Source organism: Meriones unguiculatus, chromosome 7, assembly GCF_030254825.1.
Source record: "Meriones unguiculatus strain TT.TT164.6M chromosome 7, Bangor_MerUng_6.1, whole genome shotgun sequence".
In the NCBI taxonomy this organism is placed as follows: domain Eukaryota; kingdom Metazoa; phylum Chordata; class Mammalia; order Rodentia; family Muridae; genus Meriones; species Meriones unguiculatus.
Genome location: NC_083355.1, coordinates 105,649,098 through 105,663,454, shown reverse-complemented (window position 1 = coordinate 105,663,454; position 14,357 = coordinate 105,649,098). Strand labels below are relative to the sequence as shown.

Below are 14,357 nucleotides of genomic sequence, written 5' to 3'. Positions count from 1 at the left end.
CTCTCTCTCAAATATTCTTTTGACCACACTTATCCTTTAGACCTTAAATGAAAACTCACACTAGAGTATGTATTTTGTTTCTTGCCTCCCATGAAATACAGAAAACGCCTGAAACAGAGAGAATAATTCAGTATCCGGTAATCATGAGGTCTTGATGGACACTTAATCCTCTCAACAAGTAGGTGGTAGAATAAAATAGGGCATTGCTTACTACCCTTATGAACAACTATGTTCTATTTATCAACCACAGCATCTCACACAATCCTACACGTAGGCTCACTAGACTTCCCGAATGAAGAAATGGTGTGGTCTGTGTCTTACTACCTACTGCAATACATGTTGAATGTGAGCACACACCTGTAATCCCAGCACTCAGGAGCCAGGGGTAGGTAGGTATCTGTGAGTTTGAGGCTGATCTTTTTACACAGCCAGTTCCAGGCTACACAAGGAGACATGTGATATATATGCCCATACACACACACACATGCACCCTGAACCAGGTATGGTGGCACATGTCTGTAATCCCAGCACTGAGGAGGATGAAGCAGAAGGATTAGCGAGAGTTTCAGGCCAGTCTAAGCTATATTATGAGACCTTGTTTCAATAAAATAAGAAAATAAGACTGCACAAAAGAAAAGAAACACACGTTGAGTAATGGATAATTTTAAAAGAGGATGATGACTTACTTGGCCTCTACACAAGTTCAGAGTTGGTTATGAAAGGTGAGGAAACCATTACAAAGGTAGAAAGCTGCTTACTGATGCTCAGTATCAGGAGGGAGATCAGACATTCTTTAAGGAAAATTAATGCATGTGAGTATTTTTCCTGCATCTAGGTCTGCCCACAGTGTACAGCCACTTCCATCATGCATGGCCACTGCCACCACACAGAGGACCTGTTCCATTCCAGGTCCCCAGTCTGTCACCCCACTTAACTCTCACAGTAACCCCAAAGGTAGCCGTTACCCCTTCCGTTTTATAGACTAGGAAACAGATTAAATAAATTCCCCAAGTTTATATAGCTGTTACCTGGCAGAAACGCATCCTGAATGTTTATTTTTAGAACGCAAAAGTGTGCTTTCCCGTTATGCTCTGAGGCTGCAGAACCCTTTCGGACACCCTCTGTCATCATGCATATCAACCAGCTCTTTGGGTCAGTGTTTCTTGCTTGACCCAGGCACAAATGTCAGCCACAAAAAAAGTGATGCGGTTCTTTTATTTAGAAGTGTGCTCTTGGGTGCCATTTCATTCTCAAAGCACTAATCCCACTCTCTGATAGTTTAATTAGTTGTGATTGACATCAATTAGGTTACTGAATCACAGAGATGCCCAGTGGTTGAGTTCTGACTAGGAGGGAGGTACTAATGTTCTAGTCACAGCTCTATTTTCCAAAGGGCAAAGCAATTTATCTTAAAAAAAAATAAAAGAGAGAGAGAAAGAGAGAGAAACAAAATGTCAATGGGTAGGGACTTCCTTTTAGGGGTGATTAAAATATTCTAAAATTAGATTATGGTGATGGTTGTACAAGTCTGTGAACATGTTTAAACTGTTAAATTGCAGACTTTAATGCACAGATTTTAATGGTATGTGAATTGTATCATAATAAAGATGTTTTTAAAAGGGCACGTAAGAGATCTGATTGCTCAAGTTTTAATTATCTAAAGAGATTCTAATAAAACAATATCAACTTTAACATTTTACGTTTCTTCTATATTCACCCTAAATTCCAGTTTGCTTACTCACTGTTATTACTATTACAGAATCGAAAAAGAAGTAAATCTAAAGTTTATGCAAATCTGATAGACAAGAAAAATCAGGCAACCAGCACAAATTCAATAAGACACTAGTCCCAAGCCTCCTTTAAGGCTCGGTGACTGAAGCAGGCTGAGACTGACATATCACAGAACGCTTTTAGGATTCCACTCTGTTCAGAGTGGACATTACAAGGCCTCCCATAAGACACATAAAAGGCCCCTTTACCTTGTGACAAGGAACCAAGCTAGTTTACTGAAGTTTGGCGAGGGCCTCATGTACGTCTTGATATGTGGCATGGCATTGCTTCGGCCGGATGTCTCTGCTGACCACGTGCTGGTGACGGGAGAAACATAAACCATGAATTAGAAAGCAATTCAAGGCAGACAAAAGTCTCACACTAGTCAATGGCATGAAAGGCAACACCCGAGCTAAAAAGACAGCAGCAGGAGCACTGTCTGTCACTGTGGTAGCTGAGGAAAGTCAGTTCAGACAAAAGAAGAATGCACGACCATTCTGAAAAGTCAGGATGCCAGAAAGATAAAAAATAAAATTACGCCCTAGCCACAAAAGTATCAAACCCTGTGGACATAGGGGTTTTTTTTTGTCCTTTTACATACTTGTACATACACATGCATGTACACATATGTGCACTACACTGGTTTTCTTGTGCTTTCCGCATGTGTGTACACAGGTCCCTGGCTGGGCTGTGGGCTCTTGGAAGCAGGAAGCGTATAGGCTGAAGCTTCTCCAGTGAAACAGAGTGAGTGCAATACAGCGTGCCACAGGTGAGCGCTAAAAAAGCAGGAGGAGAATTCAGAAATGCTTTAGCTTTGGCTTTCAGTGTTACTTCTAGGTTTCCAACATTTTAGGACTCAGGTTCCAAGGCATAGCGGCCTCTTGTCATGAGGCAGTGACGCTGGCTTGGGAAAGGATAATCCCTCAGGCTGACAGGCAGTGTGCCAGCACAGGGTCAGGATGAAGAGCGCCACCATTTTCTTCATCTGCGTTAACCCAGGCGTCAGAAACTGTGAGGAGCACAACATAAAAGTGCCCTGTAAGGAGAGAGTACGACAGCCACGCCATGGGCCAACACGGATCTCAGCAGAAGGCTACGGAAACAGACTGTACTCTCGTTTCTGGCTCCCGAGCTGACAAGCCACTACCGAAGTAAGTCAGACCCTGGGGTTGGTCTAGAACATTTGGGACAAGCAAGTGCTGCAGCTGGAGGAGGAAAAGGACAAGCCATCCTCACCTGGCAAGCTCTGCTGGCACACCAAACACCGTCTTTATCCTGGCGACAGAGACATGGGCTCTGCCCTCACCAAGTGTGGCCCCTGACTACTACAGCCACGAGGCTCATGCTTCAGGCTTCGGCAAAGTGAGCTAAGCGCTGCTTATGTATGCCATACACTACCCAACACGAGCTCTTATTTATCTTTTTCTTTGTCCGCTGACATTTAATTAGAAACTCCACAGAGATAAATTTTACTCTGGTATTAAAAACCTATTCCAAAAATTTTTCAAAATCTTGTTTTAAATTATTCCTATCACTAGCATAAGCAGATGAAAGAATATAGCTGTATTATATAAGGTACTTTAAAAAACAAACAAACAGACTGACATAACATTCCTGGTCCTAATGAAGTAAGAGCAGCACTGAGAACCAGTTACTTACTGGAAGTAGGAGTGCAGCCAATTCTGTTTTTCAGCAGTCTGGATGCTATAGGGAAGAGAGCCCCCAGCTTTCAAAGGAGAGAAGAGAAAACAAATACAAATAATGAAGTATAATTTGAAGCATCTTCATTAAGCAGAAAATCGCTATAAATAGCGAGAAGGTAAATGAAATAGAAGCCAGCTGCTTCCATTATTTCATCTTCTACGCTTATATTAGGCACATGATCTTTCTCTGTGTTTGTGGTTCTGTCTTGGTACGGGGATTGAACCTAGGGACTCATCCAGGCTTGGCAAGGGCCCTACCACTGAGCTATAAAACCAGCACCCTTCTTACTGTTTATTTATGGTTGCCCAGGGTAGCCTGGATCTCACTCTGTAGGCCAGGCTGGCCTTGATTTTGTGATCCTCCTGCCTCAACCTCCAGAGTAGCTGGGATCAAAGGCTTACACTACCAGAATCAAATTAGGTACATTCTCTTCATGGGCTTCTTTCCTCTGGGAAAAGAAACACATAAACAGTTTACTATCAGAAAAGAAAAGGTATTGCATCAAGAATCTACACACATCTGAAGTATTAGAAAAGACCACAGGAAGACTCTGGGCCTGTTTTACAATCATAGGCAGGCATGAAGAACATCACTGGTGTTTTGCCCCGGGCGGGCATCTGGGGAGGCAGTGAGTGACAGACCAGTCCTGCCTACGCTGGCCATTTCCATGCAGGCAGAGGAGGTTCTCTTTTGTTCATTTGTTTTTATTTTATTTCTCTGCGTGACAGTCCGTGCTGTCGTGGCACTCGCTTTAGAGACCAGGCTGCCTGGAACTCAGAGCCATCTGCCTTTGCCTCCCAGGTGCTGGGATTAAAGGATTCTTTTTACTTAAAAAAAAAAAAAAAAAAATCCACTGTAGATTCATCACTGACTTTCCAAACACACCTTGGCACTTCCCAACAGTAATCTATGTGCAGCAAGGGCTTCAAACAACTCCAATGTCCAACAAGGTATGCCCTGTCTCCTACTGCAAATAGCTAAAAACATATTCCATTTTAGAACCACTTATAAAATTGCTTCATTGAAAATGCCACGTTCTCTCCCATTAAGTGTACTTTGAATAGATCTAGCCTATTAGAAGTACAGAAAGAAAACCTACCCATGTCCCAGAGTCAAAGGGAAGTAATTTTATTTTGCCATTAAAAAGCAACAAATGGCAAATACACTCTGAACTTTATTGAGATTCTTTTGGCAAGGTCACATCTAATTTTATAAGCAATAAATGAGCAAAATTAGTCATAATTTAGTGCATTCTGCTGCCAGCCTGTAGTGAATGCCAATCAGACTTAGTTTCTTCCTGAGATCTGCTCTCTGGAGCTCTTGTTAATAACCTGTTGGCATTATGGAGGGTGCTTTTGTTTAAACGTTCAGTACTCAACAGTGGAAAAAGGGAAATGAAGAATAAAGTTGACAGAGTTTTAGAAAATAAGACTGGAAATTTGCAGGTAAATCTCCTAAAAAATGACGTAGCAACTGAACTACACAAAAGGTAACTGTAATCACGGACTCTAGGTCTTATATGTATCTGTGTCCGGGAGTTACATTTGGAAGGACTACACAGAGCCTCAGACAGGACAGAGGGAAGGATGTCAGCCAAGCTGTCAAGGGAGCAGTGGGCGTCAGGAGTTCACTTTGGTGGGACATCTTGTCTTGGCAACCAACATGCTGGATGCCTTACTAGTAAGACTGAGGAAAACCACTGCATGGAATTCCTATGGGGGTGAAGCCGTGTGCCTGAGCTCCCTTCTCTGGAACCCTGCAGGGCTCAACAACACCTGCTCCATGACCTTCACCTGAATGAGAGAAAACCACTCTACACATCTAACCAACTGTGGCGACAAAACAAAACCGGAATAAAACACGCCCCAAGGCACTTCGGGAAGATCCAGAGAAACCACAGCTGAGTCCCCAGAAGTTACCGGGATAGCCTTCTAAGCTGGTCCGCACGTTTTCCACAGAAGGGTAGATCTGAAAGTAAGCAAGAAAAGAGAAAAACAATAAAACTTGGCATGAATCATGTTGAAAGAAAGGAATGTTGACTAATTAAGAAAATAAAAATTTTAATGACAAATGTTAAGCTAAAAGATTTAGAAAGAAATTATATCTTAAATTCAAAGAAAACCCCCAACTTAGTGAAAAATAACCGAAGTGGTAACTAAGCTACAAGAAGCATGTAAATAACTGATGACAAATTACATTTTAATTTAAATGCTTTTTTCTCTGAAATGCCAAATTAATATTGAATTAAATGGAAGACTAATTGTTAGTTTACAGGGCCCTGTGTAATTAACGAGCTTATGATTCTGCTGCAGTGGTATACCTGGTTATTTCTTCCCTTGGCTTGACAACTTGAAAGAAAGAATGGGAAGAGCATAGCAAGTCTGTGGCTGCACCGAGGCTCCTGAACAAACCGAAGCCCTTGCTTAGGGTCGCACCAGGACCACAAAAAAAGCGTTAAGTTTCTCTGCCCCTCATCAGAGTAAAGCACTGAGGTAAGGGAGGCTGTTTCTTGATTCTTCTGTAGTACAGCAGAAGGGAGAAAGGGGCTCACCAGGTGAAGAGGAACCACACTTCTTGCTTGCGTTCTGCCGTCCTCTCTCAGCGCCAGCAAGCTCTCTTTAAACTCTGAGCACAGCCACTTCGATTCATCAGGCCCCAGGGAGCCAATGCTTGAAAACTGACCCACGATGGGCCAGCACTCGCCTCTGGGTATAGATGGGGCATGCGCCTGCAGAAGCTGCTCCAAAAGGAAAGCATGCAACAGTTGCAGCAGTAACAGTGATAACCGCAATGCCCTAACATGCAAGGGAGCCCTGAAAAATTCAGCAATCAGCACCATGCTTGCAGATACTTTTTTCCAGCTTTGAAAACTATTTTTTAAATACCAAAAGCACCTTTAAAAAAAAAACCTGCTATGTGAACAAGGTCTCTTCAAAAGTCTTTGATTTGCAGTAAATACAAAAGCAGAATAAAACATTTTTAAAGGCCTGTCTTAGCAGAGATAGCAAGATAAACCCACCCTGAATTAACAACTGTCTGATGTATATAAAGTAAACAAACACGATGAAACCAGTGTGCATTCTTGCTCCCTTGAACAGAGTGTCTAGCTCTTGTTTCAGCACCGCACTCGGGGCTGGGTGTAGCTGTGTGGTGGTAGGCACTAGCCTAGCATGCGCAAGGACCTGAGGGAGGGGTGGAAGCAAAGACAAAATCCTGGGCCTCCAGTGTGACTGTCTAACATGAGGGATATTTACATACGGACCTGAACCATCTAAGGCACTGCAGAAGATTAATATCATTTCCTGTCTTGACACTTACACAAACTGAGGAATAACTGAGGAAGTATTTGGAGTTTTTAATCCATATAAACATGTACTACCTACCTAGAGGCAGCAGATAGCAAGAAGAATGCAGACGGCTCCTCTCCCAGGGGAACTAATATGTGTTGCCTTTCTTCCTCTCCACAGCTTAGGCATTAATACACACACACACACACACACACACACACACACACACACACACACACACACACATTCTCAATTTCCATGTGCTGCAGTGTGCTGCAGGAAGCAGAACTGAACTGACAGCTCCCAGTCTTAGTCTCTTCTGTGATCTCAGCTCCTGAGAAACTTCAAGCACCGAGAGAAGCCTTGTGTTATGACTTCCATCTCAGGCATTTCTCATCTGCCGGCTTGCCCTGGAACTAAGCTGCGATGCAGCGTGAGCTGTGATGGGAAGTGACTTAAAAACTACAGATGCTACTCAGCGTGTAGGATTTGTGATCACACAAATTCATGCTATTACCTAGGCTGGACACCATTAGTTCACCATTAGTCCCTGGGCTTACAGAACACTCGATTTTACACCCACTTAAGAGGCAGGCTGAGGAACAAGTCAAGACTACAAGGCTTGTAGTTAGGATTTGGATGGGGGAATGGGTATCCATTAAAAGGGAGAAAGAACGCACATTAGATTACTCTAAATGTTAAAAATAGTAAAAGTTTTGTTACCTTCCTAAGCCTAAAATGTCCCCAGTTATCTCTGTGACTTCCTTGAAAGCGTCCAGGGGTTGAACCAATAAGGTAAACACTGAATAAAGTAAAATACAGTAAAATAACATGCAAGTTGTGCTTTGACACCCTAAACCCACAGAATACAGACTAAAACTGACATAAGGGAAGAGTTCAAGGAGCTAATTCGTTTCAGGGCTGTGCCTCCTTCATAGTAACTGTTACTCTGAAATTCATTTTTTTTTTTAGCTAAAGCAGTTAAAAGCAGGACACCTGGGTGCTGGGGAAAGAACCACCCCAGTGGGAGGCTTAAGGCCTACTACCACCTTGAGGCCTGGTGAGCCACCGTGTGCTCACATCTGCTGTCACCCCATTGCCCTCGTCAGCACAGTCAAACAGCTCCTTCCCAAGCCCCCCCCACCCCGATTCCCGACTTGTTTGGCTTGCAAGCCGGGAGTCCTTTCACAGCCTGTCATACTGTAAGTGGGGGAAGGGCCACGTACTTGGTTTCAGAGAGATCGTGTTCTCGGATGGTGTCTATCCACTCCTGGAGAGAGGGGTCATTATACGCCGTCAAATAGCTGATGAGGTCAGCTTTGAAATGGGTGCGTGACTCTCCAGACGTGTGGTTTCCCTGGTCGATGCGCGGGTACAAAGGGCTCAACCATATCCTGTGAGGGGAAAAAAAAAGATCTTAACAACTCTCACTGTAACAATGGCCCTGCACTGGTTATGCATTCATCCAAGCAAGGGGTGAATTCTCGCCACTGTCTTTACGTGGTGCCGGAGGGATTTCTGGCAGGAGGGGACAGATCTGATCACACTGATCCAAAAACTCCCCAACACAGAAGTGTTTCTGAATGCTATCTCTTTATGTAAAGCCATGTCCTTATCCGTGTAGCTACTTAGCCAAATTAAGAATCAAAAGCTATTTATACCAAGAAAAATATACATGCAAGTTTATTTTCAGTAAGAAAACTCTTTTTTTGTAATGTACATTCTGTAGTGGTTTGAGGTATTTTTATATCTTATACTTTCTGGTGCCTAGAATGAGTATGTAGCACATTTAACATGAGCCTCAAACAGCTAAGCCCTTACCAGTGATAAAACATTACATCTTTATCTCATCAATTCCTTTCCCCCAAAGAAACCATGCATTTGCCCTTCTAGGACATGCCTATAAGTGGGAAATGACCGCATCTAAGCCCAATAGATACAATACAGTGTGTAGATACAATACAGTGTGATACAGGTAGATTACAAAAATAGTATGGCTTCAAGCCTCTAGGATTACAAATTCTTCAAGGGTAAAACCAGATTAAGAGTTCAGCCTCAAAGGGCAGTTGCAAGGAGCCATATGAGGCAATAGGAAAGACAGAGCTGCCTAAGGTTGGAGCCCACATCTGGAGCACATCTGCTTCGAGATGGCTTTGCCATTGCAGGCAGGCCCTCTGACATCTCTGGGACTTTCTTTGTCTCTGGGTGTAAAGTGATCAGCTAGGCTAGGTGTGTGAGGTTTCCTCCCACCGACATCTCTGAGCCTAAGATGAAGTTTCACCAACAGGAACGTTCTGGAGGACCATGACAGGAAGTAACTTCCTAAACGAGGATACTGAGAAAGGGGGCATTTTAAAATACTTTGTGAAAGAATATGAGAACACTACAGTGGAGCAAACAATTTGAACTTTTGATTTATTTTTAAATAGTTACTAAAATTTTATTTTGTTTTATGTGTGTGTATGCCTGAGTGTAGGTATGTGTACCACATGCATGCACATGTCCACAGAAGCCAGAAAAGGACATTAGATTCCTTGAACTGGAGTTACAGACAGTTGGCAACTGCCTGGTGCTGCTGCTAGGAATTACCTTGAATCTTCTGCAAGAGCAGCCAGTGCTCTTAACGACCGACCTAACTCTCAAACCAACAGATGACATGAAGTATGACCGGAAGTGTTTAAGCAATGGCCGAGAATGAGCATGGCTGAGGCAGACCACTGATAAAGGGAGACTGCATAAAAAGTGCCTTTAAAGGTTTGTTGGTTTGTTTAAAGGTTTTTATTTTATTTCATGTGTGTGTGGGCACCATGTGTGTGCAGGGCCTGCAAAGGTCAGAGAAGGAGGTTGGACCCCCGGAACTGCAGGACGCATCCAGATGGCTGTGAGTTATCATGTGGGAGGCAGACACCAAACAAGGACCTACACAAGAATTGAGTAGCAAGTGCTCTTAGCCACTCGACCATCTCCCCAGTGCCCTTTCGAGGTTTCTTACACATATATTTTATTATCACAACATGAAACCATAAAGTATCGGGGAGAATCAAGAGCAGAAGAAGCACAGAGCAACAGGGACCTATTTTAGGGTGGCTGGAGGGAAATGTTGCATCTTTACTTTGAGTCTCTTCTGGCAATCACTTGAGGAGCCTCAGGAAGCACTGTTGCCCTTAAGTTCAAGTTCACAGCTCCAGAATGAGCCAGAGGCACTGGTGGGGTTCTGAGAGCCACCGAAGATTGGGAACCACCTTCATAAATCTGTTTAGTTTCATAATCCCTGTTTCACTAGGAACACACTTATCTAAACGTTACTTCCTGTTCTGATGGGGTTGTGTATGAGTCCCCAGGCCCTGTCAGCAGCTCAGAGAGGCTTGCCTTAAGATCTCCCTGGGCAGTGGGGCAGAGCGGACAAAAGGCTCAGACAATCAAGAGAGTCCCATTAGCCAGCACTTGGTAGGCAAAGCAAAAAGGTTAAGATTACAAGACCAGCTTGGGTTATATAGCTATACAGTCACTTTCCCAAACAGCATGAGTTACATAAAAGAGTCTATCTAAAATAAAGAAAAAAAAAAAAAAAGAGGTGTGTGTGTGTGAGAGAGAGAAAGGGCTTCTAGATGTGGGGGACGTGATGACAGAGAAGAGCAACCCCTGCGGCCAAGGCTTTTTAGAGACAGGGCAGAGACTCCTCACTCCTGTGGGAGTCAGAATAGCACTACTCTGAGAAGCACAGTTTAAGAGGAACATGGAAAATTGAGCCCAGATTAAGGTCAGAGCAGGCCCAGAGGCTGAACTGGAAGGCTCCTTATTTCAGCTCAACCCACGGGGTTACTGAGGCTCAGAAGCTTGTGAGAGCAAGACTGTCTACAGTAGCTCTGGCCCAGGCTAGGCAACAGTGAGATGTGACAAGGGAAGGACAGCAGCAGAGCACACTGGGATCCTAGAATGGAGCTATAAAAATGGCTGCATGTCTTCTGACAGAAAAGGCTGGCAGTCTGCTCTCTACCAAGAAGGCAGAGATGTATAGAAATGGCTTCAGCGAAAGAGAAAGAATTAAACAGCTATGCATCAAGGAGAAAAGGAGTAGCTGGATACATCCCTAAAACTTCCTCTTAAAAACAAACAGGCTAGGGAGATGACAGAGTGGTTAACCAACTTGTCTAAGTGTGAGGACCTAACTCCGGATCTTCAGAATCCACGTTACACCAGGCGCAATAGCTCACACCCACAATCCCAGTGCTCCTGTGGCGAGATGGGAGGTGGAGACAGGAGACTCTCCAGAAACTTGTGGACCAGCTAGCCTGGGGTATATAACAGCAGAGAACAAGACACCCGCCTCAAACAAGGGTGAAGGTGGGGACTGACAGTCTAGGCTGCCATCTAATCTCCACATGTGTGTGGTGGCACACGTGTGCCCAGACTTACACACAAACATGAACACAGTGATTAAACAACCCAACCCAAACCTACTTCTCTGCCCTGCCCTCCCCTCCCAGCAGGTGGTCCTCCCCCATGCAGCGCAGGTAGCACTAAATGAACTCAGGGAGCTTTAAAAAAGGGAAAGTGGTGGGAGTGGACAGGGGACAGACTAGGGGGCAGATTTGATTTAAAAAAATTATAGGAATGTGTGAAATTTTCAAACAATAATAGAGACTTTAACAAATAGATGAATTTTACAAAACACCTCCATGTAACTTAACTATTCCTGTACACAGTGGTAGTTATGGATGATTTTGCATCAGGCTGTTAACAGTGGCTACCTCAGGAGAGAGTGGGATGGAGGCCTGGAAGTAATGTGGGGATGGGGGCGTGGCTCAGGTAGAGCACTTTTTTTGCATTGAAGGAAAAAAAAAAAAATATATATATATATACACACACACATATATAGACTATTTCTGGTATGCCTCTTTCTAGGCACATGGACATTACAAGTAGAAAAACAGAAAGAAAGAAAATTGAATAGCCTTTGCTTTCGCCCTTTCCCAGCACAAAGGACTGCCATGCAATGCACGGCCCTACGAACCCTTGGGTTTTCTGGTGCCAGTCTTCCCGGATGAGGTTGGAGGTGTGGATGACGACTCGGAGGCCTTCTTCGTAGAGCAAGAGCATCATTTTCCTTCAAAGAGAGTGAGGCAAACAAGGTCATGAACAGCTTTCTAAAGAAACAGATCTCCTAGTGAGAATTTAAGAAACAGCTGGAAGAATGGTTGGCCTCTCATGATACCCAAACTTTCAATCATCACCAACTCCCCTTCTACACACCGTCTTCTGAAAATCTACAGTGACATGCAGAAAGCCATCTTCCAAAAAGGCTCAGAATATCTGGGGGTCATGAACTCACATCCCTTCCCCCTTAGTATCCGTGGCTATCATTTCACTATGATGACCACAGGGACATCCTTGCCCTGCATTTTGCCCTGTGTAACACGCCAGCATGTTTCAAACAACTGAAGTACATACGGCCTGTGTTTAAAGTACCAGCTTGGGAAGCCTTTGTTTCATCCTGTGGCTGCGTGCACACATGCAGTATACTGAAGGCGTAAAATGAATGGTGGTAGTTAATATTACAAGATGCCCTGTCCTGATCAGAGATGTATTCCATGTGCCATACTTGTCATCACTGTGTATCTGCGCTTGCAGTAAGTCTTCTCTTTTCTCCTCCATGAACTCAAGAGAGACTGGGCTGAACCTTCTTTCTATTGGGGCTTCTCGCATCACTAAGCATATTTTCTTAACTTTATTTCCAGTGAGAGAGAAGAAAAAAATGTATATATATATATATATATATATATATATATATATATACACGAGAGAGTTCTCAACATGAAGTCTGAGGACCTGAGTCTGTCCTTTAGAAGTCACATGAGCTTTGCTAAACCATTTGGTATGCCTGAGCCTCCTCTTTTCACGTGGCTCATGAAGGATCAAGCTCAGCTTAGGGATGATGAAAATGAAATCAAAGTACACAATGTAAAGGTTAAAGACTTGGGCATTCGCTCTCTTTTGGTAGCCTCATTTTGTGACTTAGTGCTGGGTGACTTTTATCTGGAGATTGTTCTATCTGTAGATTGTTACTAAGGGAATTTAAGCCCTCTCTCCAGAACTAGAGTGTCATTTCTCAAGACTGAAATTCTTGTCTTGACTTAGTTTGTCAACTCTGCTGAGGCCAAAATGCTTTTACTCCATGTAACTCAGCTGACACGTATGTTAACAATGAACCTGTTTCTCCCCGAATAAGCCACCCCGGGAGTCCAAGCTAACAGGAGGAGGCACATGAAAGGGAAGGAAACGGGAAGGCATGGTGGCACACGCCTGTAATGTGACTTGGGAGGCTGGGGCAGGAGTGTGCCTGTGAGTTTTGGGCTGGGCTGTGACTGAAGTCTGAGGTGAGGTCCTGCCTCTTAAAAGAAAGGGAAGAGGGGAAGGATAAGGGAAAAGACAGGAACAGAAAAAAAGAAGATACTTAGTCCTTGCCAAAAGGAGTAAGAACTTCAAGCTGGCAGGCAACAAATTAATGAAGGCTCAAGAAATGACAGCTGCTGAGCCATCTTCTCCGTAGTTATGAAATGCAGTTTCTGAAATCTGGGCAAATTGACACACTCAGTTGCCACATTAGCAGCTGATTATAATTAAGGATAAGCCAGCTAGAGATTCATGATAGAAGCTTTACAAATATTTCCATTAATCAAGGCATCAATTACAAGGAAACCATGTATCAATGTCAGTGAATCCTATCAAACAGAATTATGAATTAACTTAAGGGGAGACATATTAATCTTTATTCATAGACAGCATTATGTGTGTTAATAAGGTCACAGTTAAAAATACAGGAAGACAAGGAATAGAGATGCGCCTTAAAGAGGTGGACCTGCAGTACTGTCCCTGAGCAGTGGGCGTGGCAAAAGGGCTACTTTCCAAATGTAAAGGTGGGCTATGAAGACGCAAGGAAGTACACGTGAGGCGCCGCCATGTCAGGCACTGTTTTTGGATGCTCTAGCACATGTCAAGAAGAAGTAGTATTCTCATTTTACAATGCAGAATCTGTGGCTGGAGGAAAGGGATTATTGCCTAGGTCTCCAAATGAGCCTGTAGAAGATGACTGAAGTCACATATGCCCACAAGCCAGGGCCCTGTGTGCACTTCTGACATGGCTAGAGGCGGGTTGGTGAACATTGTATGCTACTAGAAAATGAGTGGGAGTTGAGGTCCTGGTGAGAAAGACGACAAGCTGGAGAAGTTGGGGGGAAGAAGCATGCCCTGAAGGCTATGGCTGGCTCCTGCTTAGATGGAGACACTGTCCATTCTGCTGTGTTGCTTCTCCCTATTAATGCTTGAGAGCCATCAGAGGTGCCCGACTGGGGAAAACCGAAGAGCTTTTCCATTCTACAGTCCCATGCACCATACCATGCCTGGGATTGTCGTGCACTTTATAGGTGCTGGATAGAATACATCTAGCGCTTGCTGAGGATGAGCTCTGTGGAAGGAGTGGAATCCTGGCTCTTTCTATGTGCTCTGCACACGGTACGCGGCCAATCGCCTGCTCAGTGCATGCTTGCTCAGGCGTGTGCTGTCCTAGGAACTGCCTCACAGTCACTGTGTTAGCTC

General features: G+C 43.9%; 1 protein-coding gene across 2 annotated transcripts in view; it reads right to left on the bottom strand.

Moving 5' to 3' along the window:
- Tdp1 (tyrosyl-DNA phosphodiesterase 1) overlaps nucleotides 1-14,357 on the bottom strand; it is a 76,997-nt gene that overhangs the window by 38,133 nt on the left and 24,507 nt on the right. For both annotated transcript variants that reach the window (XM_021656662.2, XM_060388032.1), the window contains 7 exons: nucleotides 11,776-11,868; nucleotides 7,988-8,155; nucleotides 7,485-7,563; nucleotides 6,026-6,211; nucleotides 5,394-5,442; nucleotides 3,430-3,496; nucleotides 1,980-2,087 (listed from right to left, as the gene is read on the bottom strand). In XM_021656662.2, the coding sequence (XP_021512337.1) occupies nucleotides 1,980-2,087; nucleotides 3,430-3,496; nucleotides 5,394-5,442; nucleotides 6,026-6,211; nucleotides 7,485-7,563; nucleotides 7,988-8,155; nucleotides 11,776-11,868 (750 nt within the window). The remainder of the gene's footprint in view (nucleotides 1-1,979; nucleotides 2,088-3,429; nucleotides 3,497-5,393; nucleotides 5,443-6,025; nucleotides 6,212-7,484; nucleotides 7,564-7,987; nucleotides 8,156-11,775; nucleotides 11,869-14,357) is intronic.